At 34.6% G+C, this 27,269-nt stretch overlaps 1 protein-coding gene across 2 annotated transcripts in view; it reads right to left on the reverse strand.

Annotated features, from left to right (window-relative positions):
- The window catches only part of LOC150100112 (transient-receptor-potential-like protein), an 88,022-nt gene that overhangs the window by 21,954 nt on the left and 38,799 nt on the right, over nt 1–27,269 (reverse strand). Inside the window, exons 9-11 of one of the 2 annotated variants that reach the window (XM_090402966.1) lie at nt 25,269–25,275; nt 20,020–20,027; nt 10,366–10,397 (exon numbers count right to left, since the gene is read on the reverse strand). In XM_090402966.1, the coding sequence (XP_090259092.1) occupies nt 10,366–10,397; nt 20,020–20,027; nt 25,269–25,275 (47 nt within the window). Of the gene's footprint in view, nt 1–2,314; nt 2,384–10,365; nt 10,398–20,019; nt 20,028–25,268; nt 25,276–27,269 lie in introns of both variants that reach the window. The other variant, XM_090402965.1, reaches the window with a different exon arrangement.

The raw sequence follows: 27,269 nt of genomic DNA on the forward strand, positions 1-27,269 counted from the left end.
CTTTAATGACACGATTTCTGCCCAGTAGCTTCGATATTCGCCTTTTATTAGTGTCTTGATTAGGTTTCAATAGCCTGAAAAATGTTGGGTTTTTCATAAACCTGAAGGTAAAAATCTCAAGTGCAATATCATCTTCCCAGTTGTCTGTAGAGGACAGTGTAAGGATAAGGTATTATTGAGCTATAAAGCTCTGATCATGGAAGGAGGGTAACAGCAATAGCCGATCCTAAGTTAGAACTTCATTGGCTACAGCATTGCCATCCATTACCCTCCAAGGGTATTAATCACCGCATCTCACGGTCGATTCCCTCTATAGTCCTTATAAGGACTTGCTTAAAGGGGCGAGGCAAGAATGCTTTTCATATTCCCCATTATCTGTAGAGGACAGTGTAGGCATAAGGTGTCAGTGAGCTATATAAAGCCCTGATCATGGCAGGAGGGTAACAGCAATAGCCGAGCCTCAGTTAGAACTTCATTGGCTACAGCAGTGCCATCCATTACCCTCCAAGGGTATTAATCCATCATCTCGCCTCACCCTCCACTCCTCCCCTTATCCTTATAAGGACTTGCTTAAAGGGGCGAAGCAAGAATGCTTTTCATATTACCAATTATCTGTAGAGGACAGTGTATGGATAAGGTGTTATTGAGCTATATAAAGCTGTGATCATGGCAGGAGGATAACAGCAATAGCCGAGCCTCAGTTAGAACTTCATTGGCTACAGCAGTGCCGTCGATTACCCTCCAAGGGTATTAATCACCGCATCTCACGGTCGATTGTATTATCTGGCCTCACTCTTCCCCTTATTCCTTATAAGGACTGGCTTAAAGGGGCGAAGCAAGAATGCTTTTCAAGAATGCTTCCCCGTTATCTGTAGAGGACAGTGTAGAGATAAGGTGTTATTGAGCTATTAAAGCTCTGATCATGGCAGGAGGGTAACAGCAATAGCCGAGCCTCAGTTAGAATTTCATTGGCTACAGCATTGCCATCCATTACCCTCGAAGGGTATTAATCCATCATCTCGCCTCACCCCCACTCTTCCCCTTATCCTTATAAGGATTGGCTTAAAGGGGCGAAGCAAGAATGCTTTTCATCTTCCCCGTTATCTGTAGAGGACAGTGTAGGGATAAGGTGTTATTGAGCTCTTAAAGCTCTAATCATGGCATGAGGGTAACAGCAGTAGCCTATCCTCAGTTCGAACTTCATTGGCTACAGCATTGCCATCCATTAACCTCCAAGGGTATTAATCACCGCCACTCTGAAGTTTTTCCCACTAATGAGTGAATTTTTGATAGGTGTATAATTATATAATATCAAAAAATAGAGCTTATAGTATATAATTTTGTAAAATTACAAAAATATAATGAGAATATTAAATTTCCGTTATTATTTTAAAATCTGGTATATAAAATAGTATAGAAATATTTAATATCCTCGTTATATTTTAATATCTTGACAAATTGATCTTCTAGGCTTTATTCTTGGTATTATCATATTTGGTTTCTAAATTAGGGTTCTCAAATATAACCCACAGTTTAGCTCACTCACCAATGTTAGACAGCCATATTGTTTTCTTCCTTGAAACCTAACATCATTGATCGCCAATACAGTTTACTTTATTCTTAAGAATCATTTCCTTGCCTACACTGTTCATTTCTTACGTACTATGCATAAATTTGGACTGTTCTCGATATTTTCAGATAATATGAGCGAATCACCTAAAACAGATCTTTAAGAAATTCTCATTCGTCTGCCCTTTTCAACTGGGAGACTTGTTTTTTTGTTCGTTTTTTTCCAATCCTCTCCAACATGCGGATATTCTACGGTCATTCAAGTAGATTTTAGATTCAATATTGCCAAAGGAGTATAGATTAACGTAAGATTGTTGTAAACACAAATAAATAAATTTCTAAAAAGTAACTACTGTATCAGAAAATAATTCTTTATAGTAACAACTAAAAGCGATTCTTTTTCTTCTTTAGTCGTTGAAAAGTACAACAACCAATCAAAAAAATCCATAGCGAGATGACGTCATCAGACGTTTTTTTTTTTGTTTTATCAGTCCTGATGTTATGTTTCAGAAATCGATTGAAAGAAGCTGCGCCTTCTATTTTATCCAACAAAAACAAGGCATCTAAAGAAAGGCACACCACGTGCATGACTTAGTCGTTAAAACCTTAGATTTTTAAGGCATTTATTCCAAATTTTACTCTACTACTAACACTGAATTTAAAAAGAAATCTTCCAAATTTCTAAAAAAATATGGTGTACAATTCTTCTACTCTACAAGTTTCGTATTTTTAGGTTCTAACTGACCTGATAACTGACGGTGCTGGGCCTTGGGACCACTCCCACGTGAGGGGGCGTTCCATTTTGCTTAGGGGGCTGTAAAGAAATATAGGAAGCCTTTAGTCTATGATAGCGATAGACGGTAATTATTGATTTTGCATAAAACGTAGGAACTTTAAGGAAAGTTCTTAAATAGGGAATGTTCTTACCTTCCCTATATAAAAGAGGTTACCTTCCCTATATAAAATACCAGGGAAAGGGAATAAATTGGGTGTTCGACGTTAAACATTCAGCACACATTTGCATCACGAATAGAAATGATGATATACGTTGCTAAAGTTTATAAAATAAAAGTTACTTCTAAGTTTCGGGTACAGGTGGCGCCTCTCATTGTTGACAGACAAGGAATAATCTTCAATCACCAAACGTTTTTTTTTTTTTGTTTTTTTTTTTTAATGCTATGAGCGATTACAATTGTGATAAGTAGGGCATGAGATGCAGAAATTCTCACCGTAATTATCTGCAACTTCCAATTAATTATTGTTAATAAGATAAAAGTCGGATTTAATTATTTTATTTACAGAACATTAAGCACACGCATAGATTAAGCAATTATCTCCACTATTTAAATATTATTTATCTTTATGGTTATTATTATTTTTTAGCTTTCTATATCCTTCATTTCGTCTACTATTACAATTATTATTCGGATTTCATTACTAAAATTGAAACAAACTTCCTTGGTATCGTTTTTTTCCCTCAATCTTTATTCCTTTACAACTAATTTCATTTGGGTTGTGGGAGAAAAATTCCATTTATTTCACGAATTTTCATCATATAATTTATTTTGTTCTTTGAATTTTTACAGGTTGATTAGCTAAAAAGAAATAAAAATCTGAACCACAGAAAAATTTCAATTATTTTAAAATCTCTTCATAAAATACCGTGCAGTATCTGATGAATCAACAAACCGCAAACAGAAAAAAAATTTATATAAAGCATATACAAAAAGAAAGAAAACGAAAAAAAAAATTAAGGAAAGGGAGAATGAAGGAATAAATAATTTATAAATTAGATGAATAGACCTTTAAAATATCAATTTCATATTAATTTCCAAATATATATTCGTTTTCTACAGCCTACTATCCCATAAGATTTACCAGCGAATGCCGAATCTCCTATAGAAAGAAAAAATATAACCTTCTATAAAATTTTGTCAATTCAGAACTAAATATGGGAATACACAACAGTATTAATAAAGCGGGTATGGTAGGATGTCTGAATAAGTGTATATACTCTAAGAAAGAAATAAGTCAAACACTATATACAAAAAGCTGTATAATACAAGACAAGACAGTGTTCAAACCAATTTTAACTTATGGATCTGAGAGCTAGGTTAGAAATAAAACACTTGATAAAATATAGAGATTTCTGATATGAGAGTTGTGAGAAAGATTACTGGAGTGGACAGATGGCAGTATCACATCCAAAAAGAGAATATTAGGAAAGAACTCGCTATTGTTAGCAATGGCAGCAGAGCTAGAAACAGATTAGCAAAACAAGTGTTATTTGCCAGGCTGGCAGGGAAAAGATCCAGAAGAAGTCCAAGATTAAAAACGCTTTAAAAGACAGAAATATAAGATAATATACAAGATTCCAATATTATCATGTGATAATATTGGAATCATGTAACATATGATTAATAACAGATTGATTTGGAGGAAAATTGTTGATCTGAACTATCACAATTATCTTCTACCCCTCCCCTGAGGGTACATATCAGGAATTTGATTATGATAATGAATATAGATAATGTATTAGTAATATTTATATATATATGGTTAATAATAATTTATGCTCATTCATATATTTATTTATATTATTTATAAAAAATAATTTATGATTTAGTCATAGTTTAAATGAATGATATATAAGGTACAATGTATGATGAGAAACGGTATCCGGAGAGTTCATCGAAAAACAGTTAATCGAAAGACAATTCATCGAAAAGGCAATTAATCGAATGAACGATTCATCGAACGACAATTCGTCGAAAATATAATTCATAGAAAAAACAATTCACCGAAAATTTTAATTTTTCGTAAATGTTATAATAAAAGCGATCCATTTAGAACAAATACTGAACCGTGCAAAGTGAGAAAACAGTGCTACTTTAATAGGCAATAATTATAGAACAATGTGGTTTATTATTGTCTTTCTTTTTCGATAACTTTCATGTCTGTTCATGGGACTGATTTGCCTGTTTCCGGGAGCAAAAGTCATCCTACGCAGGCTCCATTATTATTATTGTTGCTAGTATGCGACTTCAATACAGCAATTATTATGGGATGAATTTGACTCAGATTCGCTATTTGAAACTTTTACAAGAAAATGTCGAACCGTTCCAGTTTTCAGTTCAGCTATATTCGGGGCAACAAAAAAAAAATAACGTCTCCAAATTATGTATTACAATAACTCTCTGACTTAGCGGGATCAGTAGAAGTTGTCGGTACAAGAAGCCGTCTGCATGGTTCAGTTTTTGTTCTAAATGGATCACTTTTATCATAACATTTTCGAAAAAAGGTTTCGAAATGATATTAGCAATTCCGCTTTGGCTGGATCAATTTAATGAAATTTTAGTTAACAGTTTCGGTGAATTGTTTTTTCGATGAATTGCCTTTTCGATGAATTGTCTTTCCATTAACTGTTTTTCGATGAATTTTCATAGAACCTAGATATTTCTACTATCAATGTAATTCATGAATATATATGCATGTGAATATAAATATTATAACATTATGAGAGATAGATCTGTTTCAAAAATTTACGGTCAGTTTCAAAATTAATTCAAGTACTTAAAAATAAAGTCTTCTTGTCACATATTCTTGTCATCTTTAATGTCTTTCGCTTCGTTTTTCTGCAAGATTTTGCTATATGAGTATAATATACACAAAACACAACTGAGGTCATAATTGTTCATCAGTATAGTATAGTTCACCTCAATGTGAACGTAGATATGACAGATATCTACGTTCACATTGAGGAATATCAGTACATAATTCATTTATACTCTGCAGTCTGTTAGCACTCATTACCTTTTCTAGATTCCGTATTATTAGTGCCATGCAATGCGACATCTACGACTTTCCTTAACGTCCTTAAAAGGACTGGCTAGACCGGCGGAGCAAGAATGCTTTTCATATTCCCCGTTATCTGTAGAGGACAGTGTAAGGATAGGGTGTTATTGAACTAAATAAAGCTCTGATCATGGCAGTAGGGTAACAGCAACACATTCCGCTACGACCGACTTTCATGCTATTGTGATGAATTACTAATTAGAAAGATAATTTTTGATAAATGGTGTATGATGAAACCGTGAGTTTTTTTAAAATATTCTTAACCTTTTTTTAGATGAATCATTCAAAGAAATGAAAGAAATTATTCAAAATGAATAATTTCTTTGACTTTAAAGAAATTATTCATTAAACGTTTTTTCATAATCTAAATTATTAAAAGAGCAACACATTACATCGTGATGGATAATTTACAAGACGTCACTGTCATCTATTCAAACAATTTCAGCGCTGATTCAAGCAGATAACCATCGCTTTTGTATCGCTCCAGTCAGTTGAGTTACGGTCTTGAAAATATGGCGAGGAGGTTTAAAGTTGTTTCAGTAATGAAAGAGAAAAAATAGAGTCATCATCATCATCATCAAATTCCTGCTATGTACCCTCAAGGGGTGTACAGGATATGATAGTACTACATGAAAAATTTACATCATTATTAATATCCTATCTACAATTTTCCTCCAAATCAGTCTGTTACTTGTCAAGACTCCAACATTATCAGATCTTATATTTCTATCGTCTAAGGCACTTTGTACCGTATCAATCCACCTATATCTTGGTCTTCCTCTGGGTCGTTTTGCTGCCAACCTGGCCGATAACACTTGTTTTGCTAATCTTTCCTCGCCCATATGGTTAAGTGACCATACCACCTGAGATTAGCTCTGCTAACGCATTCCTGAATGCCGACAATGTCAAGTTCTTTCCTAATATCCTCATTTTTAATATGATATTGCCATTGATGCCATCTGTTCATGCCTATAATCTTTCTCAGGACTCTCATATCTGCGGTCTCTAGTCGTTGGTCAAGTGTTTTACTTCTGACCCAGCTCTCAGATCCATAAGGTAAAACTGGTTTGAACACTGTCTTGTATACAGCTAATTTAGTGTTCCGACTAATTTCTCTCTTATTCCATATGAATTTATTCAATTGACTTCCCACCATACCAGCTTTGCTGATTCTGTTGTCTATTTCTATATTTTATTTACCATCTTCAGTAAAAATCGTGCCTAAGTAGCTGAGATGTTTTACTTGTTCCACAGGTTCTCCATTCACAACACAGTTGACATTTTCAATGATTCTGCCTATTTTCATTTTCTTTGTCTTTTTATTGCTGACCTTCGTACCATATCTCTTACAACAGCTATTCAATTTAGTCAGAGAATCTTGCAGACTTGTAGCGGATTTATTTAGAAGTATAACATCATCCGCATAAAGCAAAGAGCTGACATTAACATCTCCAATTTCGATATCATATTGAATACCACTTTCCTTCATAATGTGATCCATATAGATAATGAATAACAGAGGGGATAATGTACATCCTTGTCTCACACTAGATTTAACATTAAACGATCTTCCTGTACTTCCTTCAATTCTAACTGCTGACCTACAACTCAAATAAAGACTAAGTATTGCTTGATATAATGCCCCATTGACACCATATGACTGCAGGGTATTGAATAGCTTCTCTCTTGGCACCTTGTCATATGCCTTTTCCAAATCGACAAAACTTAAATACAGATCTTTGTTATATTCCCATGCTTTCTCGACTATTTGTCGTAAAGTCGTAAAAATTAGAGTCTCTGGTGTAAAATATTCAATATGATCAGCTTCGAGTTAGATTATTTTATCATTAGTCATAAAATATATTCACGATTATTGCTATTATGTCTAACATTATTATGAATATGAAATATTCCTCTGACCCCCACATTCCATCACCTATTTCTTGATCCCCAATCATTGTTTATAGTTTTAATGTTTCGCTTTCATTTAATACTGATATATAGATTATTTAGGACACGTATGTCAGTTCGTTGCTTGACCGATAGATGGTGTGGGCAGTGGTGTAGCTAGAGCTTTTTTCCCCCGGGGCGGTCCCTGAGTTTGTCGCCCCTTTCAATACACACCAAAATTCTGTTAATTTTGGTTAACTGATTAATTCTGTTAGCAAAATCGACGATTTTGCTAACAGAATTAATCAATTTTATTTAGAAAAACTCCTCTCACAACTAGCAACACTTACAGAAATTGTGAGAAAAATTCGCAGTAATAGTACAATATTTGGAACAAAAAGATTCAAAGGAGGGGGTAGGGGAGGACCGTCCCCTAGCTACGCCTCTGCGTGTGGGGTGCTTTCTCTATCTGGCCTAAATTTTTGTTATATACAGAAATATGATCCCATGCTTTATGGATAAATTAGTTTATTATCTTTACAATATGTGCTTTATAAAGGCACTTGTAATGTACGTAGAGGCACTTATACAACTTGATGTCAAAAATAGAAATCATTGATCTCCAGAAGAGTCTCTGTTGCAAAATATCTCACTTTCTCTATAAAGTGTAAATCGGTTCTTCCTTCAAGGTAGCTTTCAAGAAACATGAATCAAACTACCAGAGCAAACTTCGTTTGTTGACAAAATGTGAACATTGCACTGGAACATGTCATGACAAAGCATCTAATTCACTGGTCTCTCTCTCTCTCTCTCTCTCTCTCTCTCTCTCTCTCTCTCTCTCTCTCTCTCTCTCCCCAGAATCGAGGACGCTTCCGTTGGATAGCGTCAGGCAGACGAAATGCATTTCCAGGTCATCATGACGAATGACATGACATCTACGAGATGTAAAATTCAGACGATCTTCACAATTTATCGATCTTATGCTACGCTGTGGTAGATTTTTGTTCTTTTTCCATCGCACGCGCAATGATGCTTTACGTCCATGAAGTCACAAACTTCTCAACACAAAGATATTCTATTTCAAGATAGTTATTTCCTTCTACAGGTGTAAGATTGCTTGCATACTTCTACTTCAACAATCATGCACAAAACAACCATCCTCTTAAACTTTTTCTGACATAATAAATATTTGAACAAAACATTACTCTGGAGAAAAACTTAAAAAAATAAATTGCCTCTTACTGCGCATTCTATGACCTAAAATAATACGAGAATTCAACATTTTTTATTGGAATAGTTTCTTTTTTTTAGCATTCAAAACATATGATAATAAAATAATGCTACAAGTAAATAGAGCTGGATGTTTGATGTTTGTTAGTCGGTGCTCCCTTTTGTATTTAAAGGGAGAGAAAGTGAGATAATAGATTATTGAGCAAATTAATTATTATGAGTCAGTGCTATCGTCAACAATGATGATGATAATATATCATATTATCATCATCATTATAAATTATATTTAAAATAATAGCTAAATTCTTTTTGAATTATTTTATTACTATTCTAAAAGATTTTTAGGACAAATTCAAAGTATCAAACCACACACACACACACACACACACACACACACACACACACACACACACACACACACACACACACACACACACACACAAACAAACAAATGCCAGTATGTACTGTGTTCAAGAAAAAAACGGGGATATCGGCATACCTGTTTGTAACACTTTGTCTATTATGATTTTTTTTTTTCAAAAATGTCATCTCTTCCATCCTCTGAAAAAAAAAACAATATATATATATATATATATATATATACTGCTTGAAAAGCAGTTAACGGACACCATCTGTGAGAAACAAACAGCCACAGAGCCCACCGTAATAAAGTGTAGGACCTCCTATTGCTGCAATGATTGCAGAAATCCTACAGGGCATACTATCCACCAGCGTACGGTAACGATCAATGGAAATTTTGGATTAGCCATTCCTGTATACATGTAATGAGGTGTTTGACCTCACCCAACACTCCACGTTATTCCACAGATATTCAGTACGGCTGAGATCAAGCTCTGTGGAGGCCTGTCAGATTGGTGACGTTCTGTTCTCAAACAACACAATTACGGCAGTAGTAACCTTATGACACAGTTAATTGTCTTGCTGAAAGAGACAATGGTCAGTTTCGCAGAGACGCCACAAAGTAGGAAGCTTTGCATTGTCCAGAATATTCAGATACTTCTCGGAGTTCAATGTTTGTGGTGCTACAAACAGAAGTCCGAGGCCAAAAACCAGCAAAATAATGACTCTGAGTAATTTTGTGCACATTCGTGTTTTAGTCGATGTCCGGAACTCCCATTCAACCTGTCGGCCGACAAATGACAGTTTTTACATATTATCCGTCTTAGCATCCTACGGTTATAATCGGTGATTGTGGTGGTCGTCCACTGCGGGTAACACTTGCAGTTAACTCGCTGCGCTTCCATTTCACTTCCATTTATTAACAATTTGCCAAACAGATAGGCCTGCAACTTGGCATCCTATCACAACGCATCTTTCATACTCTGACCGTTCCCTTCTGGCAGTTATTTCACCTTCACAAAATCGCACGGAGACTTGGGAGCATCATATTCCTTTATACCTGCTTGAACAGGTGACACGTTACATGGCACGATGCACCTTACCCATGGAGTGTCCGCTGACTTCTTTCCAAGCAGTACTTATAGGATAGAGGCAAAAAATAATTATCCAGAGGGAAGAACCGTAGCGATTCTTGTGTAAGCATTCTTTAAAATTGTGTACACCACTTTAGATATCCTTGTTTGTTGACAAGTACTGACTGAAAATGTGAACTATTCAAATCGTTGATGATCCAAATGCATCACTTGGATCAGGCCAAACTATTCCATACAACATGACGTAAAATAGGCAACCATCTGATCATTTATTTTGTTATTTTTATGCTATTACACATTTTTCAGCATTTAGTATTTCTGTAATGAACCCAAAACGAAATTTCTTAATTTACAAGATTTATTTTATTTTATTTTATTTTTTTTTTCAGTGTTAAATTTCTTATAGTGCATTATTATTTTAAACATTAAAAGCCTATTTATAATTATGATATTTTGCATATTTATTTATTTATGTTTAGTCATATATCGTGTAGCTGTAATTTTCTATTTGGTCATTGCAATTTTAATATTGTAATGATAGAGAGAATACGGTGAAATTGAAATTAAAAAACGCACAAGATGATCTAGGAAGAGAATGAAAATATGCATACTTGGGTATATTCATATTTTGGGACACTTCACAATATTTTAATGATAAATAAAATATAAAATATAAAATATAAAATATAAAATAACTGACACACTACACATTCAAAAACTGAAAATCACAGAGTTTCTGTTTCCCTTGACTCTTAAATAATAAATAAATTTTTTTATTAATTATAAGGACTGGCTTAAAGGGGCGAAGCAAGAATGCTTTTCATCCTCCCCGTTATCTGTAGAGGACAGTGTAGGGATAAGGTATTATTGAGCTATTAAAACTCTGATCATGGCAGGAGGGTAACAGCAATAGCCGAACCTCAGTTAGAACTTCATTGGCTACAGCATTGCCATCCATTACCCTCCAAGGGTATTAATCACCGCATCTCACGATATATATATATTTTGTGAGTTCAACGTATCTCATCATTGGCCTGTGGAGTAAGATAGGCTGAGATTCAGCAGATAGTAGGAGAGGAAATCAAGATAGAGTGCATAGTAGTAGAGTAGGTAAAAGAGGCCTCAGCTGACCTGTTTTAGCTGTTGACCCCCCCAGGGGTGCTTCTAAAACGGTCGTTGATTTTTCACTTTTAAAAAGGAAAAATCCTGAAAAGGAAAAAAAAGGAGAGACTAAGCAAATTTAACAAGTGTAAATATATCTAAAGACTATATGAAAGACAATTCCAGAGAGGAATGAGTTTGCCGAGCAAACCCAGAACAGTATGACCAGGAAAAAGAAGGGAGATGACCTGGCCCGGAAGACCTCGCCCTGAAAAGGGCTTGGGACCACTTCGGTGTTGGCCTTCGCAGTCCGGGTTTGTTCAGGTCAACCCCGACCTACGGACAGAAGCCTGAGACTGGGAATAGAGAACTAGATAGAGATCTATAACATGGATGTTGGTTTGGGGGAGGGTACGAAAAGCGCGCCCACACCTATAACACGAAACGGTTATAAGTGCACCATCTCCTGAGGAACCTGTCTTCGCCCAGCCGGTACCTTTCTTGCTCCAGGAAACGGCAGAGAGACAGTTCCTAATACGGAGATAAATGCGGTTCTCCTCAGTGAGAAAGTGTTTTTTCCTGATGTGATGCTTGATCACGTTTAGTAGGAAAATCAGGTGTTTCCTTTTTTTGGTTATCGGAGGCGGGAACTGTAGCAGGACTACTTCAGCGTGTGTGAGCACTGGGATCTTAAGCACCTCGGCCAGTCTACGCCAAACACGCTGTACTGGCGGGCAGTGATAGAAGAGGTGCCCCACAGTTTCTACTGCACCACAGACGTCGCAGAAGAGAGTACATGGTCGCGAGCTGTAGGTGGATTTGACAAGTTTCACCGGGAGTCTGCCGTAGGCAATTCTCCAAGCTAAGTCCCGGTGAAAGGGTTGTCCCCAGCTGTTTTTTATGTTCGTAAAGAGCACCTCTTCGTCGTGCCCAGATCTGGCTTTTCCCAGCCAAATCATTCAATCCCACTCATTTTGATGAATAAATAAAAATAGTTCTTAAAAGAACTGGGCGATGGACTGAGTCCTTGACTCTTTATCCCGTCATCTGAATGAAGTAAATCTGTGTGGATGGAGTGTTATTGAGCTAAAAAGCTCTAGTCATGGCTGGGTAATGGCAATAGCCGAGCCTCAGTTAAAACTTCATGGGCTACAGCATTGCCATTTGTTACCCTGGAAGTCCTAAAAAGTACTCACTTAAATAAATAAAATAAAAATAAGCTCTTGCTCTGCTCTGATCTTAAAGCTCTGATCATGGCAGGAGGGTAACAGCAATAGCCGAGCCTCAGTTAAAACTTCAATGGCTACAGCATTGCCATCCATTACCCTCCAAGGGTATTGGATTGAATGAATCAATCACCGACTATGTAAGTAAAGGTGAAATCTCAAAAATACGGACGATCTCTAGGCCACTCCATAGTGGGCGAAAGACCGTCCTAATCTCAGCGTTGGTTCCACTCAGTGACGGGCTCCCCGACCACTGAGCAGAACCGCTCAAATTCCGAGGAAAATAATTCACCGACAAAGCCCCTCAGCGGGCCGTGCCGGAGAACACCCTCCCCGGAGACTCGAAGTGCTCCCTTAAGGCAAAAACCCCAAGAGAGCGAACTCAAAAACTCCTCGCCCAAAGGGGTAGCAGCAACAGCCGAACCTCAGTTAAACTTCATTGGTACAGCTTTGCGTTGCTATCCATCACCCCCAAGGGCATTAATGAACCAATCGACCGACTATGTAAGTAAAGGTGAAATCTCAAAAATACGGACGATCTCTAGGCCACTCCATAGTGGGCGAAAGACCGTCCTAATCTCAGCGTTGGTTCCACTCCGTGACGGGCTCCCCGACCACTGAGCAGAACCGCTCAAATTCCGAGGAAAATAATTCACCGACAAAGCCCCTCAGCGGGCCGTGCCGGAGAACACCTTCCCCGGAGACTCAAAGTTCTCCCTTAAGGCAAAAACCTTAAGAGAGCCAACTCAAAAACTCATCGCCCAAGGGGGTAAGAGCAACAGCCGAACCTCAGTCAAACTTCATTGGTACAGCTTTGCGTTGCTATCCATCACCCCCAAGGGCATTAATGAACCAATCGACTATGTAAGTAAAGGTTCTATCTCAAAAATATGGACGATCTCTAGGCCACTCATTCGTGGGCGAAAGACCGTCCAAATCTCAGCGTTGGTTCTACTCAGTGAAACTCGATTACCGAGCAGAACCGCTCAAATTCCGAGGAAAATAATTCACCGACGAAGCCCCTCAGCGGGCCGTGCCGGAGAACACCTTCCCCGGAGACTCAAAGTGCTCCCTTAAGGTAAAAACCTTAAGAGAGCGGACTCAAAAACTCCTCGCCCAAAGGGGTAGCAGCAACAGCCGAACCTCAGTTAAACTTCATTGGTACAGCTTCGCGTTGCTATCCATCACCCCCAAGGGCATTAATGAACCAATCGACTATGTAAGTAAAGGTTCGATCTCAAAAATATCGGACGATCTCTAGGCCACTCATTCGTGGGCGAAAGACCGTCCAAATCTCAGCGTTGGTTCTACTCAGTGAAACTCGATTACCGAGCAGAACCGCTCAAATTCCGAGGAAAATAATTCACCGACAAAGCCCCTCAGCGGGCCGTGCCGGAGAACACCTTCCCCGGAGACTCAAAGTGCTCCCTTAAGGCAAAAACCCTAAGAGAGCGAACTCAAAAACTCGTCGCCCAAGGGGATAAGAGCAACAGCCGAACCTCAGTTAAACTTCATTGGTACAGCTTTGCGTTGCTATCCATCACCCCCAAGGGCATTAATGAACCAATCGACCGCATCTAACGGTCGATTGATTCCCCCGATCTGATTTTCGTGCAGCTGCACTTGCTGCTTGTTTCAATAATAAATCTTTAGGAAATATTATGGTGTAACTATATATTAAACAACATTTAACTTTATTTTTAGAAAAAAAAGCTATTAAGCTATTAAAATGATTAAATACTCGAGTTTTCTAATTATTGTTATAGATTAAAAATCTTACTATAACTTTAAATTTGATTGTAAATAAGTTAAGTAGGAAAATGCGATTATTTTCTATTTTCAATCATGAGTTGTAATTCTACAGGACTGGGTTAAAAAATTAGGCTTAGCTTAATTAATTGCGTATTGAAAGGTTAAAATGAGATAATTATTATTTTAATTTTCATTTTTAATCTATATTTATTTTAAATTAATCTAAGTAATATGTTTTACTTTAAATGATAAAGATGATTAGTATATTAACCAAATTCGTATTTGTTAGTATATCCACTGATATAGTAACACATTTTTAAACAATTATATACTAAATTCTGCTCGTGTGTAATTCATGTGGAAATATTATGTAAAACTAGCTATTTCGGTTATTACGTAACAGAGTTCTCGCGAAACAGCAATTAAGCTGTCAGGATCCTTGTTACAACGCGCTTTCGGTATTGAGGTGTTAATATACAGAACGTTATCATCGGGTAAGCAAATTCAAGGAAGAATTGCATAAGAGGCACAAAAGTGAGGTCATGTGATCTCCACATACGCATAGTGCTAGATATGAGAAATGTTAAATGAGTTATGCAATTACGTAGTATGACATAAATATAACAATGGATAACAGGTGAATATCAGCTGGTGACAGCTGTACGTGTTACCATAGGTTATTGAAGCAATGTTTATTATGTCAGCATACATAATTTCGGGAAAATGCTATCTGAATCCTTCCATGCGGTATAATGCTTTGAATACAGTAGTATGTAGTAATTAATGGGGTCATCTTGCGGATGACATAAATCTCATTGTGATTCGAAAGGCTATTTGTGACTTCACCAGTAATGGGTCACTTACATAACTACAGTGAATTGTTTCAACCAACCAGGCAGTGTTAGCTTTAGTTTCCCCTTAAGGTTACTTTAAATCAGAATTTTATTGGCCACTATGGTCTGTTCTATTCCTAAAGTGATCATTATATAATTATTGTCGTCAATATCAGTTAGACGACTTAATATAATCCAGAATTATTATAATAATATAACAAACTGGGAAAATCCTTAATTATTTAAAAAAAAGTGATATATAAATTGAAGAAAATTATTATTATTATTTATTTTATTTTATTTATTTATTTTTGGAGTGCCACAAGCAGCTGTTCTCTTCCCGACTGTATTCAACATCTACATACACCATATTGACTATCTACCTCTCAAAGGCAAGATCTTCCAATACGCAGGCGATACAGCTATAGTATCCATCCTTAATAATGCAAGCATAGCTCAATCAAATATACAGCATGACATAAATCTGCTCAACATACATATTATTATGAGCAGATTTATATTATGATAAGCAAGTATTAGGAGAATTGGAAGTGATAGAAACAGAGGTGTATCAGATGTTGGCTGGGTTAGATGTGAATTAAGGCTGTGGGAATAGATGACATATCATCATGTATTCCTAAAGGAATGTGCACCACAGTTGGAAGTCTTGCATTGGATGGGGTTCCTAAGGTATGGAAAGAAGGCAAAACAGTGGTACTGTTTTGCCTACTTCGATGCAGGTATGAACTGGAATAGCGACATAGACCATCTATAAAACAAACTCCGAACAATAACTGGCTAACTCTACAGGTTGAAAGACATAGTTCTCACACGCGTAAAAACACTAATATACAAAGCACTACGCTAAAATATACAGAAAGATACGTTATAACAACGTATGCTTTCTGTGCACCCTACGAATTAAATAGATTAATGTCGCTACAGTACAAAATGATAAAACTGATCTTTTGGGAACAAAGAGAAAATAACGACCTTATATACATTGCAATGTCAGAACACATAATACTGACAGCAAAACATTTATGTCACTATGCAGCTTTGCTAAAACATTATTTCGATGCCAGCTACAGGACAGTCAGAAATACATACCGTATAACAAGACCTCAGACCCCCTATAACTCGAAGCTTCAACAACCTAGACATGTTAAATAAACTACCTTTTGAATACAGGAACCTTACAAAGTACAATAGTCTGAAATCAAACCGATCAACAATAACTAACCGGTGTCATCCTCAGATAAGCTTAATAAAAAGCTTCGAGAATGAAAGATGAGACATCTCAGCTGAGATCAAAACAAAGAAAACAAATACATTTATTACAACTACAGTACTTGAATACATTAATAAAAATATACTATATATATATATATATATATATTAGGATAACCAAGTAATTTTATAAACTTAGTTATTTTAACTCCTAATCCCAAGTATGCAAACAATTAAGTTTGCGCCTGAAACAAAGTTCAAGTCTAAAGATGGTACAACACCAGGGCAACTCATTGTAAAGGTGGGTAAAGCTCTGATCACTATTCTTAGTATTTTCCCATAATGTAAAGCACATCTCACTAGAAGATGTATACTGCAATGCATTATGGGTGGGGTCACTACCCAGACCGGTTTCAACCTTTTTTGAGGTCTCCTCAGTGAGTAGCTAGACCCTATATATACATACCATACCAAGTTTTAGTAATACGGAGCCTTATCACTTTTACCTATAGAAGTTGCAACAAGGTGTTTTTATTTTTAATAAAAATCTCTGGAGGAGATGTAGATGTAATAAATTTTTTAACTTGGAAATATTGTATATTAGGATAAAGTAATTTTATAAACTTAGTTATTTTAACTCCTAATCCCAAGTATGCAAACAATTAAGTTTGCGCCTGAAACAAAGTTCAAGTTTCAACCTTTTTTGAGGAGACCTCAAAAAAAAAGTTCAAACCGGTCTGCGTAGTGACCCCACCCATAATGCATTGCAGTATATATCTTCTAGTGAGATGTGCTTTACATTATGGGAAAATACTAAGAATAGTGATCAGAGCTTTACCCACCTTTACAATGAGTTGCCCTGGTGTTGTAACATCTTTAGACTTGAACTTTGTTTCAGACGCAAACTTAATTGTTTGCATACTTGGGATTAGGAGTTAAAATAACCAAGTTTATAAAATAACTTGGTTATCCTAATATACAATATCCTCAAGTTAAAAAATTATATATATATATATATATATATATATATATATATATATATATATATATATATATATATATATATATATATCGGAGTTCATATTTATTCAGTAAATAATGTTATGAATATTAATACAGTTATGAACGTTAATTGTATAAATACTGTAAAAATGTAATCCTATTCAACTGCAACTATCAATTACCAACTACAGTAACTATTATTAATACATTATAGAAAAAAAAAGAAAGAAAGAAAATATAAGAATTTATATGAATTTCATTGTTACAAACCAGAACAATTAGTAAACAGTGTTGTAAGCTCATAATATATAATCATAATTGTAATAATGAAACTTGTTATTAAATTTTTTAATAGAAATCTAATGTAGAAAATGAACCGTAATATGCAACACTTAGTTGCTGTACTTTGTAAAATAACATATAGATATATATAGATATATAGATGTATATGTAAAATAACACACACACATACACACACACACACACACACACACACACACACACATATATATATATATATAAATGTTGTGTACTCGAATATCGCAAATGTTCTAATATTGAATGTAAAGAAACCCTCCAAATATTTATATATCAAGGGTGTTTCAAATTAAAGTTCATCCATTCTGTATAATGCATAGGGAGAACCAGTGGACGAAATATCTTCAAAAGTACCCTAAAGAGATAATAAGAAACAAATTTTGACAATAAGATATAGTTAGGGGAAATGGCGCTTAGAGATAGAAAATTCCATTAATATGAACCCTGTGGTATGTGATTGTGAAAATATTCACAGCCAATGAAAAACAACATTATTTGATGATATTTGTATTGATCATTTCCTTAAATGATTTGATGCATTACAAAACATATCACATAGAGTTGATATGCTGCAAGGAGCTCCAGTTGATCAATGGGGATGCCGTTCAATGTGTATATATACACACTCACTAGTATTAGTGATCAGCGACTGCCACTTTATCCAAAGGACTGAATCACGTGCATCTATTAATATTAATATTTCACCTAGACGCCGCTTATCTAGCTCATTCTCTGCTTGTTTATTAGTATCAATTACGCATTAAGTATAATTAATGACAATTTGCACTAAATCTATTCGACTTTCACCGTGTGTTGATCGCAATTTAACATAATAACTAGTTCTTAAGTTCTTAAAAGAACTGGGCGATGGACTGAGTCCTTGACTCTTTATCCCGTCATCTGAATGAAGAAAATCTCTGTGGATGGAGTGTTATTGAGCTAAAAAGCTCTAGTCATCATGGATGGGTAACGGCAATAGCCGAGCTTCAGTTAAAACTTCATTGGCTACAGCATTGCCATTTGTTATCCTGGAAGTCCTAAACAGGACTTTTTTGGTTAGATCAACCCTCAGTCCATCGCCCAGTTCTTTTAAGAACTAGTTATTATGTTAAATTACAATCAACACACGGTGAAAGTCAAATAGATTTAGTGCAAATTGTCATTAATTATACTTAATGCGTAATTGATACTAATAAACAAGCAGAGAATGAGCTACATAAGCGGCGTCTAGTTGAAATATTAATATTAATAGATGCACGTGATTCAGTCATTTGGATAAAGTGGCAGTCGCTGATCATTAATACTAGTGAGTGTATATATATATATATATGTTTGTGTACACATGTTACGTCATCCCCATTTATCAACTGTCAATTGGAGCTATTTGCAGCACATTAACTCTATGTGATATGTTTTGTAATGCATCATATCATAATAACTACAGCTTTTTTTTTATTTTTAATATAAGATATTCAATTTTTATAACAGTGTTTTAAATTTAAACTTTGAATTCACATTTTGATTCTAATTATTTAAAAATAAAATGTAAATTTTTCCAAGAAACTTTAACTTTCCATCTTATTTTATAAATATTTTGCTCTGATTTCTAAAATATTGTCAATTTGCATCATTTAAGTGCATCTCGTCGAGAACTGAAAGTTAGAATAAGGATTTTGTGATAATTCAGCTTGGACAGTAATGAAATGAATATTATATGCTTTAGTGATTTTTACAGAGATTTTTACATATCTGAATTACAGATATTTTTCCGCAATGACAAAATAAAATGTTAATTTTGAAAATTAATTACAACGGTTTACATGTTATGAGAATGGCAATTCCATACAAATGTATTTTGTTCTTTGTTTTGTTCTACAGAAGAAACGTATTATTATTATTATTATTATTATTATTATTATTATTATTATTATTATTATTATTATTATTATTATTATTATTATTATAACAAAAGACATTGCGATCTTTACAATCATGCCACAATTGCTCGAGGGAAGAAAGGTGAGTCATGAAGTGTATCAAATGCCTGGATAATTTATCGTCTGACGGATGATAAATAGCTTGTATCAAATAGCCTGTACGAAATGCAATAGGATTCTACAATTAAGATGTGCGTGCTTTTCAGAAACAACCTGGCCATTTAAAACCAATGCACACGTGAGGAATGGAAGTGTGCAATCTGCAGGAAGAACAACGAAACGCACCTAAGGCACCTACGACGTAGCCGATTATACCGGAGGCAAAATCAGATGACGAACTGAACAGACAAAAAAATGCAGGTGAGTCCTATAATTTCAACTCTTTAAATATACTAATAGAAAAAGGTCTAGAGACTATAAAAGCCATCTTAGTAGATCTTGTGAAAGAACTATTTGACAAACAGAACTAACAAATAACAAAAAATGTAGCGAATATGAATATTTGGTCAAACATAATAATATATCAGTGATAAAAGTGTTGCATACGGTAAAAGACATCAAAACGCACTAAATGACAGGCAACACAATTTGATGAAAGAAACATTCGAACTCCGTCAAGAACTTCATTCTCTAAAACTACAATACGAACGTTTAAATCAGCAACAACATAAAGAAGATCTTATCATAAATGGTCATTCTGAAACTGCACCTACAGAAAACCACAGAGACGTAGTTTTAATATTAGGTCATGCAATTGACATCCCCTACAGCTTAAGACATTCATACCGTAAATCGGATTCCTAGGAAGAGCAAAAAACAAGGCTTGAAACGATCTGCACCAGTCATTGTTCGTCTTACAAACAAGTCCACAAGAGACAATCTCAAAAAAGCCAGCAGAGAAAAAAAAACCAGTTACCAAGGACTTGTACGCATTGCAAGACAACACACCAAACTTCCTATCCGAATATTTAACACCATTCAACCAGAATCCGTTGTACCAACCAAAAAAAGCAAAACCAGAAAAAAATTACCAATTTTTGTGGATCAGAGATGCTATGATATTCTTGAGGAAGTCATAAACTTCAAAACCGAAACAAATTAAAAACTCAGAAGACAGAGAAAGGCTGCCACAGTGAAAACAAAAGTCTCCTAATTAGTTCAAAAAGAATACCACAATAAAAAAAAGAATGTGAACCACCAAGACAGATGCAATAACACCAGAACATATCGGCAATTTCACTTTGATCAGACCTTTCAGATCATTCATTTGGCCTCCCAAACATCAGCCTACTTCCAACACAGCAATCAAATCAATAATAATAAAAAAATACATACTGTATATCTAACCGGTGTCATCCTCAGATAAGCTCGTTAACAAGCTTTGATGATGCAAGCTGAGGCATTACATCTCAACTGAGATCAACAGAAAGGAAAAATAAAATAAAAAAATATTTATTACATTGAAGTGCTGTAGTTACAGCGGTTAAAATCATTAAAAAGAAAAAATTATAAAATATATATAACTTACTATAATGTTATACTATAAATGCTGTTAAAAAGTGTAACCTTATCCAATTGCAAACTATAAATGACCATCTATAGTAATTATTATTAACGCATTTTAGAATACAAAAAACAGAAAAATTTGTATGAAATTCACTGTAAAAAAATATATGTAATATGTAAATATGTGTATATATGTAAATGCTTTGTAAAATGATAAAATGTTAATGTTAATGTTAAAAAAATTATTAATGCTGTTTACTACTTAACGAAGGGGTTATAGATTATACTAATATATATATATATATATATACATTATATATATATAATATTATATATATGTGTACTATACAGAACTAATTGCCCTAAGGAAAACATGAATAATTACCCCCCTCTCTGTTTCCCCCACCAAACACTCATTTTATTTCAGATTGGTTATACGTTTGGAAAATTATAATCACTGTTTAAATAAGATACAACATGTCACATGCTCAATTTCTATTTCCCTTATTGTCCTACTGATTTTGGATGATTATTTTATTAACTTAATTTAAATGCAGACATCTTATTCTTAAAATACATACATTGCTTATATTTTTATATACATTTATATATGCATATATTTTGGTACTATCTCTATATCTCATGCAGATTTTTTTTTTTTTGTAGGCACTCTTATTTTTACAAAAAAAGAATTCCATCTTGCTTTAACATTATATTGTTTGCTTAACTTAAGAGGTAAATCTGTAATTTCTTATATACAAAGTTTTCTGAATTGCAGAATTAGTTACAGGTCTATAAATGGATAATATATCCTATTAACATTTTGGGTTATTATCATGTTATGAACTTCTGTTATCTGCATTTCTTACAATTGACATTTCTACCGTCCATGTGTCTGTATATACAAGAACATATACATATTTCTGGTAATATATCTTAATCTACATATTTATTACTAGAATAGTATTGACTTAGCTTAAGGAGTAATTTGCTATTTACATTTCAATTTTTCCCCCTTACACAATTAGATATACACATATATAACATTCTTATCCCTTATATATAGGCGCACCTATATATTATTATTAATATTTTTATTATTATTTTTAAAAACTTTATTTATTTATTTTTTAAAAATTATTATTATTTTTTTATTATTATTATTTTATTATTATTATTATTATTATCATTATATATATATATATATATATATATTTTTTTTTTTTTTTTAATTTTTTTTTTTTTAATTTTTTAGCCACTTCTACTGAGCTACACAGGCTCTATAATAAATTATCATAAAATGTTAAATAGATCTAAGTTTGCAATAACCGATTAAATAATATAATAAATTATACAATGTTAGCATTTTCAATATTATGCTAAAATTACAATTATAAGATTTATAAAATAAAAATCATGCACCAAAAACAGTATCTGTTCAAAAAAAAAAAGAAAAGAAAAGAAAAAAAGCACTATTTAAACTATTACACTTTTTTTATAATGTTAGTCAAGTGGCTTTTTATTTTATGGTCCTACATGTTTCGCCGGTTTTTCTATCGGCATCTTCAGGAAATACAAACTAGTAAGCTATATGACGGTAACAGGCTAGGTTATAACTGATGGTTCTAATTCATACAAAAAATTAGTATTGCGCGAGACAATGCGCGTGTTTCGGGAACGTGATTTATTTGTTATGACACAGGATGTAATTGGCGTGAAAGTTCATTTCCTTGATGTTTAATGGACTAATTAAAGCTTTCCAAATTTCTGGTAGGATTAGACCTTGATTCTTGTTTAGGTTTCCAGTTGTCGGACGACTGTAGCTGTTTCCTTGAAGGTTCTTGAATGGTAGTTCTCTTCTATATAGAGCATATGACTCTTATCCCACTCAATGAGATGGCTGGTAGAGGCAAAGTGGCAAGAAAGGCCTGAAATGTCTTGTCTGTTGTTTCTGACATATACTATGTGTTCTTTCTTTCTCGTTTCTAATCTTCTAGAGGTCTGACAAACGTAACTAATACCACATGAGCAAGGTATATTATATACTCCAGAGTACTTATAGAATGGATGAGGGTGTTTCGGTGATCTTAAAAATTTCCCAATAGTGTTGACCGGCTTGAATGCTACTCTAATATTATGTCGTTTTAGAAAGTCAGCTAGTTTTTTAGAAATGCTGCTGACAATTGTAATAGTAATAGAACTGGTGTATTGGACGTCATCACGTTACTTTTGTGGTATATCAGTAAAGAGAATCTTGTTGCAGAGTCTTTTTGGATAACCACTTAAAGATAGCTCTCTGGATATCATAGTTAATTCCTTTTATAGGTCATCTTGGTCTGTTGTGTATTGTATAGCTCTTTTCTTTAGCATGTGGATAATGCTAAGTTTCTGGGATATATAATGAGACGAGTTGAAATGGAGGTAACGTCCAGTATTCGTAGGTGTTTCTATACACAGACAGGTTGATACTATTATTGGTTTGTTTCTTTATTAGGATGTCTAGGAATGGCAGTTTTCCATCTTTTTCAATTTCTAATGTGAATTTGATGGTATGGTGGAAACTATTGATTTGGTTGAGGTAATCCATTAGTTCTTTTTTCGTATGATTCCAAATGAGAAAGATGTCATCAACATATCTGTACCAAGTTTTCGACTTTGGGATGATTTGGGATAAGCTGTTTTCCTCTAGATCTTCCATGAATAAGTCAGAACAAGGAGGAGAGAAGGGGGGAGGGCTACCCATGGCTATTCCGGTGAGTTGTTTGTAGACAGTTTTTTTGCCGAATGAAATAGTTAGAAGTTAAACAGTGATTGAACAAAGTAGTGATGTTTCTTGGGAACAAGTTGTCTAAGATGTTGATGACTTCAACAACTGGAATGTTTGTAAACAAAGATGTAATGTCCAGACTTGCTAATATATCATCTTCATAGATAGGGATGTTATTTAATTTTTCTATAAAATGCTGTGAGTTTTTAATATAAGTATCCGAGATGTGAATGTGTTGTTGTAAAATCTTTGCAAGGTACTTGGACAGTTGGTAAGTAGGAGAATAGATTCCATCAACTATTGGACGTAATGGCATACCTTCTTTATGGATTTTAGGAACGCCATACAACCTTTGAATTAGTGGGTGCATTGATTTTAGCTTTCTTATTACTTCTATAGGCCAGTTAGTCAATCCACGTAATAGTTCATTGGAGTCGTTATGGGTTTTTTAGGGTAGGATCAGTACTGAGAACGTCATAGACAGACGTGTCAGATAATAGATTTTTAATTTTTTTCTTCATAATCTTTAGTATTTAATATAACTGTATTGTTGCCTTTGTCAACTTTAAGTATGATGATGTCTTTATTATTCCTTAATTTGAGCAGTGTTCTTCTTTCCATTTGGTTAGAGTTGGAGTTAGGAGATCTTGACGGAGCGGAAAGGATTATGCTGTTTTTTAGTCGTAAGTCATTAGCTATTGGGTGTGGTAGCAATGAGATGGCTTTTTCTAAGTTGCAGATGAACTCTATTTTACGAATAGCAGTAAGTTTTAAGGCAAAATTGAATCATTTTTTTGAGAATTGAGATCTCGGGTTTTGTTACAACGTGTTTAGATAGGTTAATTATAACTTGGTTATCTGGCAGAGACGGTTTGTAGTTGATATGATTATCATACAGCACGTTGAATTTATCAATTTGCGTCTTTTTGCTGTGGTTAAGGGTTTTGGTATAACTGTTGCTAATCCTATTGTCTAATAGTTGCCATGTCTCTACGTCAAGGTTATTAGAGATATGTGTAAATACGTTATAGCACTGTGAGTCTATTTTGCTTAGCAAGATTCTCGTATGGAAAATTCTTTCTCTGAGAAGTGAAAACGAAGTTCTGTGGTAAATAATATTTGAGACGAAGAAATTTTGGGATCACGCTGTTGTCTCTACGTCTTTTTAAAACAGTCAGATGGTTTAAATACATAGCCTTTTTGCATTTTAATCCTTCAAGATTGCGAACCCTTCGTTTGGTGATCTCGTCGATCCTGTTCATTGTGTGGTATTCTTTCTTGACTATAATGTGTATAAAGTATTACACTTTTTTTATAAAGATAGTCAAGTAGCTTTTTATTTTATCGTCCTACATGTTTCGCCGATTTTTCTATCGGCATCTTCAGGGAATACAAATTAGTAAGATATATGAAGGTAATAGACTAGGTTATAACTGATGGTTCTAATTCATACAAAAAATTAGTATTGTGCGAGACAATGCGCGCGTCTCGGTAATGTGATTATTTGTTATCACACATGATGTAATTGGCGTGAAAGTTCATTTCCTTGATGTTTAATGATCTGATTAAAGCTTTCCAATTTTCTGGTAGGATTAGACCTTGATTCTTGTTTAGGTTTCCAGTTGTGCGGGCGACTGTAGCTGCTTCCTTGAAGGTTCTTGAATGGTAGTTCTCTTCTATATACAGCGCATATGGCTCTTATCCCACTCAATGAGATGGTTGGTAGAGGCAAAGTGGCAAGAAAGGCCTGAAATGTCTTGTCTGTTGTTTAGAATAATATAGAATCTTGCTTAGCAAAATAGACTCACAGTGCCCTAACGTATTCACAGATATCTCTAATAACCTTGACGTAGAGACATGGCAACTATTAGACAATATGATTAGCAACAGTTTTACCAAAACCTTTAACCACAGCAAAAAGACACAAATTGATAAATTTAACTTGCTGTATGATAATCATATCAACTACAAACCGTCTCTACCAGATAACCAAGTGATTATTAACTTATCTAAACACGTTGTAACAAAACCTGAGATCTCAATTCTCAAAAAAAATTCAATTTTGCCTTAAAACCTACTGCTATTCGTAAAATAGAGTTCATCTGCAACTTAGAGAAAGCCATCTCATTTCTACCACACCCAATAGCTAATGACTTACGACTAAAAAACAGCATAATCCTTTCCGCTCCGTCAAGATCTCCTAACACCAACTCTAACCAAATGGAAAGAAGAACACTACTCAAATTAAAGAATAATAAAGATATCATCATACATAAAGCTGACAAAGGCAACAATACAGTTATATTAAATACTAAAGATTATGAAGAAAAAATTAAAAATCTATTATCTGACACGTCTGTCTATGACGTTCTCAATACTGATCCTACCCTAAAAAAACCATAACGACTCCAATGAACTATTACGTGGAATGACTAACTGGCCTATAGAAGTAATAAGAAAGTAATAATAATAAAATCAATGCAACCACTAACTCCAAGATTGTATGGCGTTCCTAAAATCCACAAAGAAGGTATGCCATTACGTGCAATAGTTGATGGAATCTACTCTCCTACTTTCCAGCTGTCCAAGTACCTTGCAAAGATTTTACAACAACACATTCACATCTCGGATACTTATATTAAAAACTCACAGCATTTTATAGAAAAATTAAAAAACATCCCTATCTATGAAGATGATATATTAGCAAGTCTGGACATTACATCTTTGTTTACAAACATTGTTTACAAACATTCCAGTTGTTAAAGTCATTAACATCTTAGACAACTTGTTCCCAAGAAACATCACTACTTTGTTCAATCACTGTTTGTCTTCTAACTATTTCATTCGGCAAAAAAACTGGGCAGCCTCCCCCCCCCCCTCTCCTCCTTGTTCTGACTTATTCATGGAAGATCTAGAGGAAAACATCTTATCCCAAATCATCCCAAAACCGAAAACTTGGTACAGATATGTTGATGACATCTTTCTCATTTGGAATCATACGAAAAAAGATCTAATGGATTATCTCAACCGAATCAATAGTTTCCACCATACCATCAAATTCATATTAGAAATTGAAAAAGATGGAAAACTGCCATTCCTAGACATCCTAATAAAGAAACAAACCAATAACAGTATCAACCGATCTGTGTATAGAAAACCTACGAATACTGGACGTTACCTCCATTTCAACTCGTCTCATCATATATCCCAGAAACTTAGCATTATCCACATGCTCAAGAAAAGAGCTATACAGTACACAACAGACCAAGATGACCTACAAAAGGAATTAACTACGATATCCAGAGAGCTCTCTTTAAATGGTTATCCAAAAAGACTCTGCAACAAGATTCTCTTTACTGATATGCCACAAAGACAACGTGATGACGTCTAATACATCAGTACTATTACTATTCCATTTGTCAGCAGCATTTCCAAAAAATTGGCTAACCTTCTAAAACCACATAATATCAGAGTAACATTCAAGCCGGTCAACACTATTCGGAAATTTTTAAGATCACCGAAACACCCTCATCCATTCTACAAGTACTCTGGAATATATAATATACCTTGCTCATATGGTACTAGTTACGTTGGTCAGA

Source organism: Typopeltis vanoorti, chromosome 13, assembly GCF_054136105.1.
Source record: "Typopeltis vanoorti isolate ZY-2024b chromosome 13, IOZ_Tvanoo_1.0, whole genome shotgun sequence".
Classification (NCBI taxonomy): domain Eukaryota; kingdom Metazoa; phylum Arthropoda; class Arachnida; order Uropygi; family Thelyphonidae; genus Typopeltis; species Typopeltis vanoorti.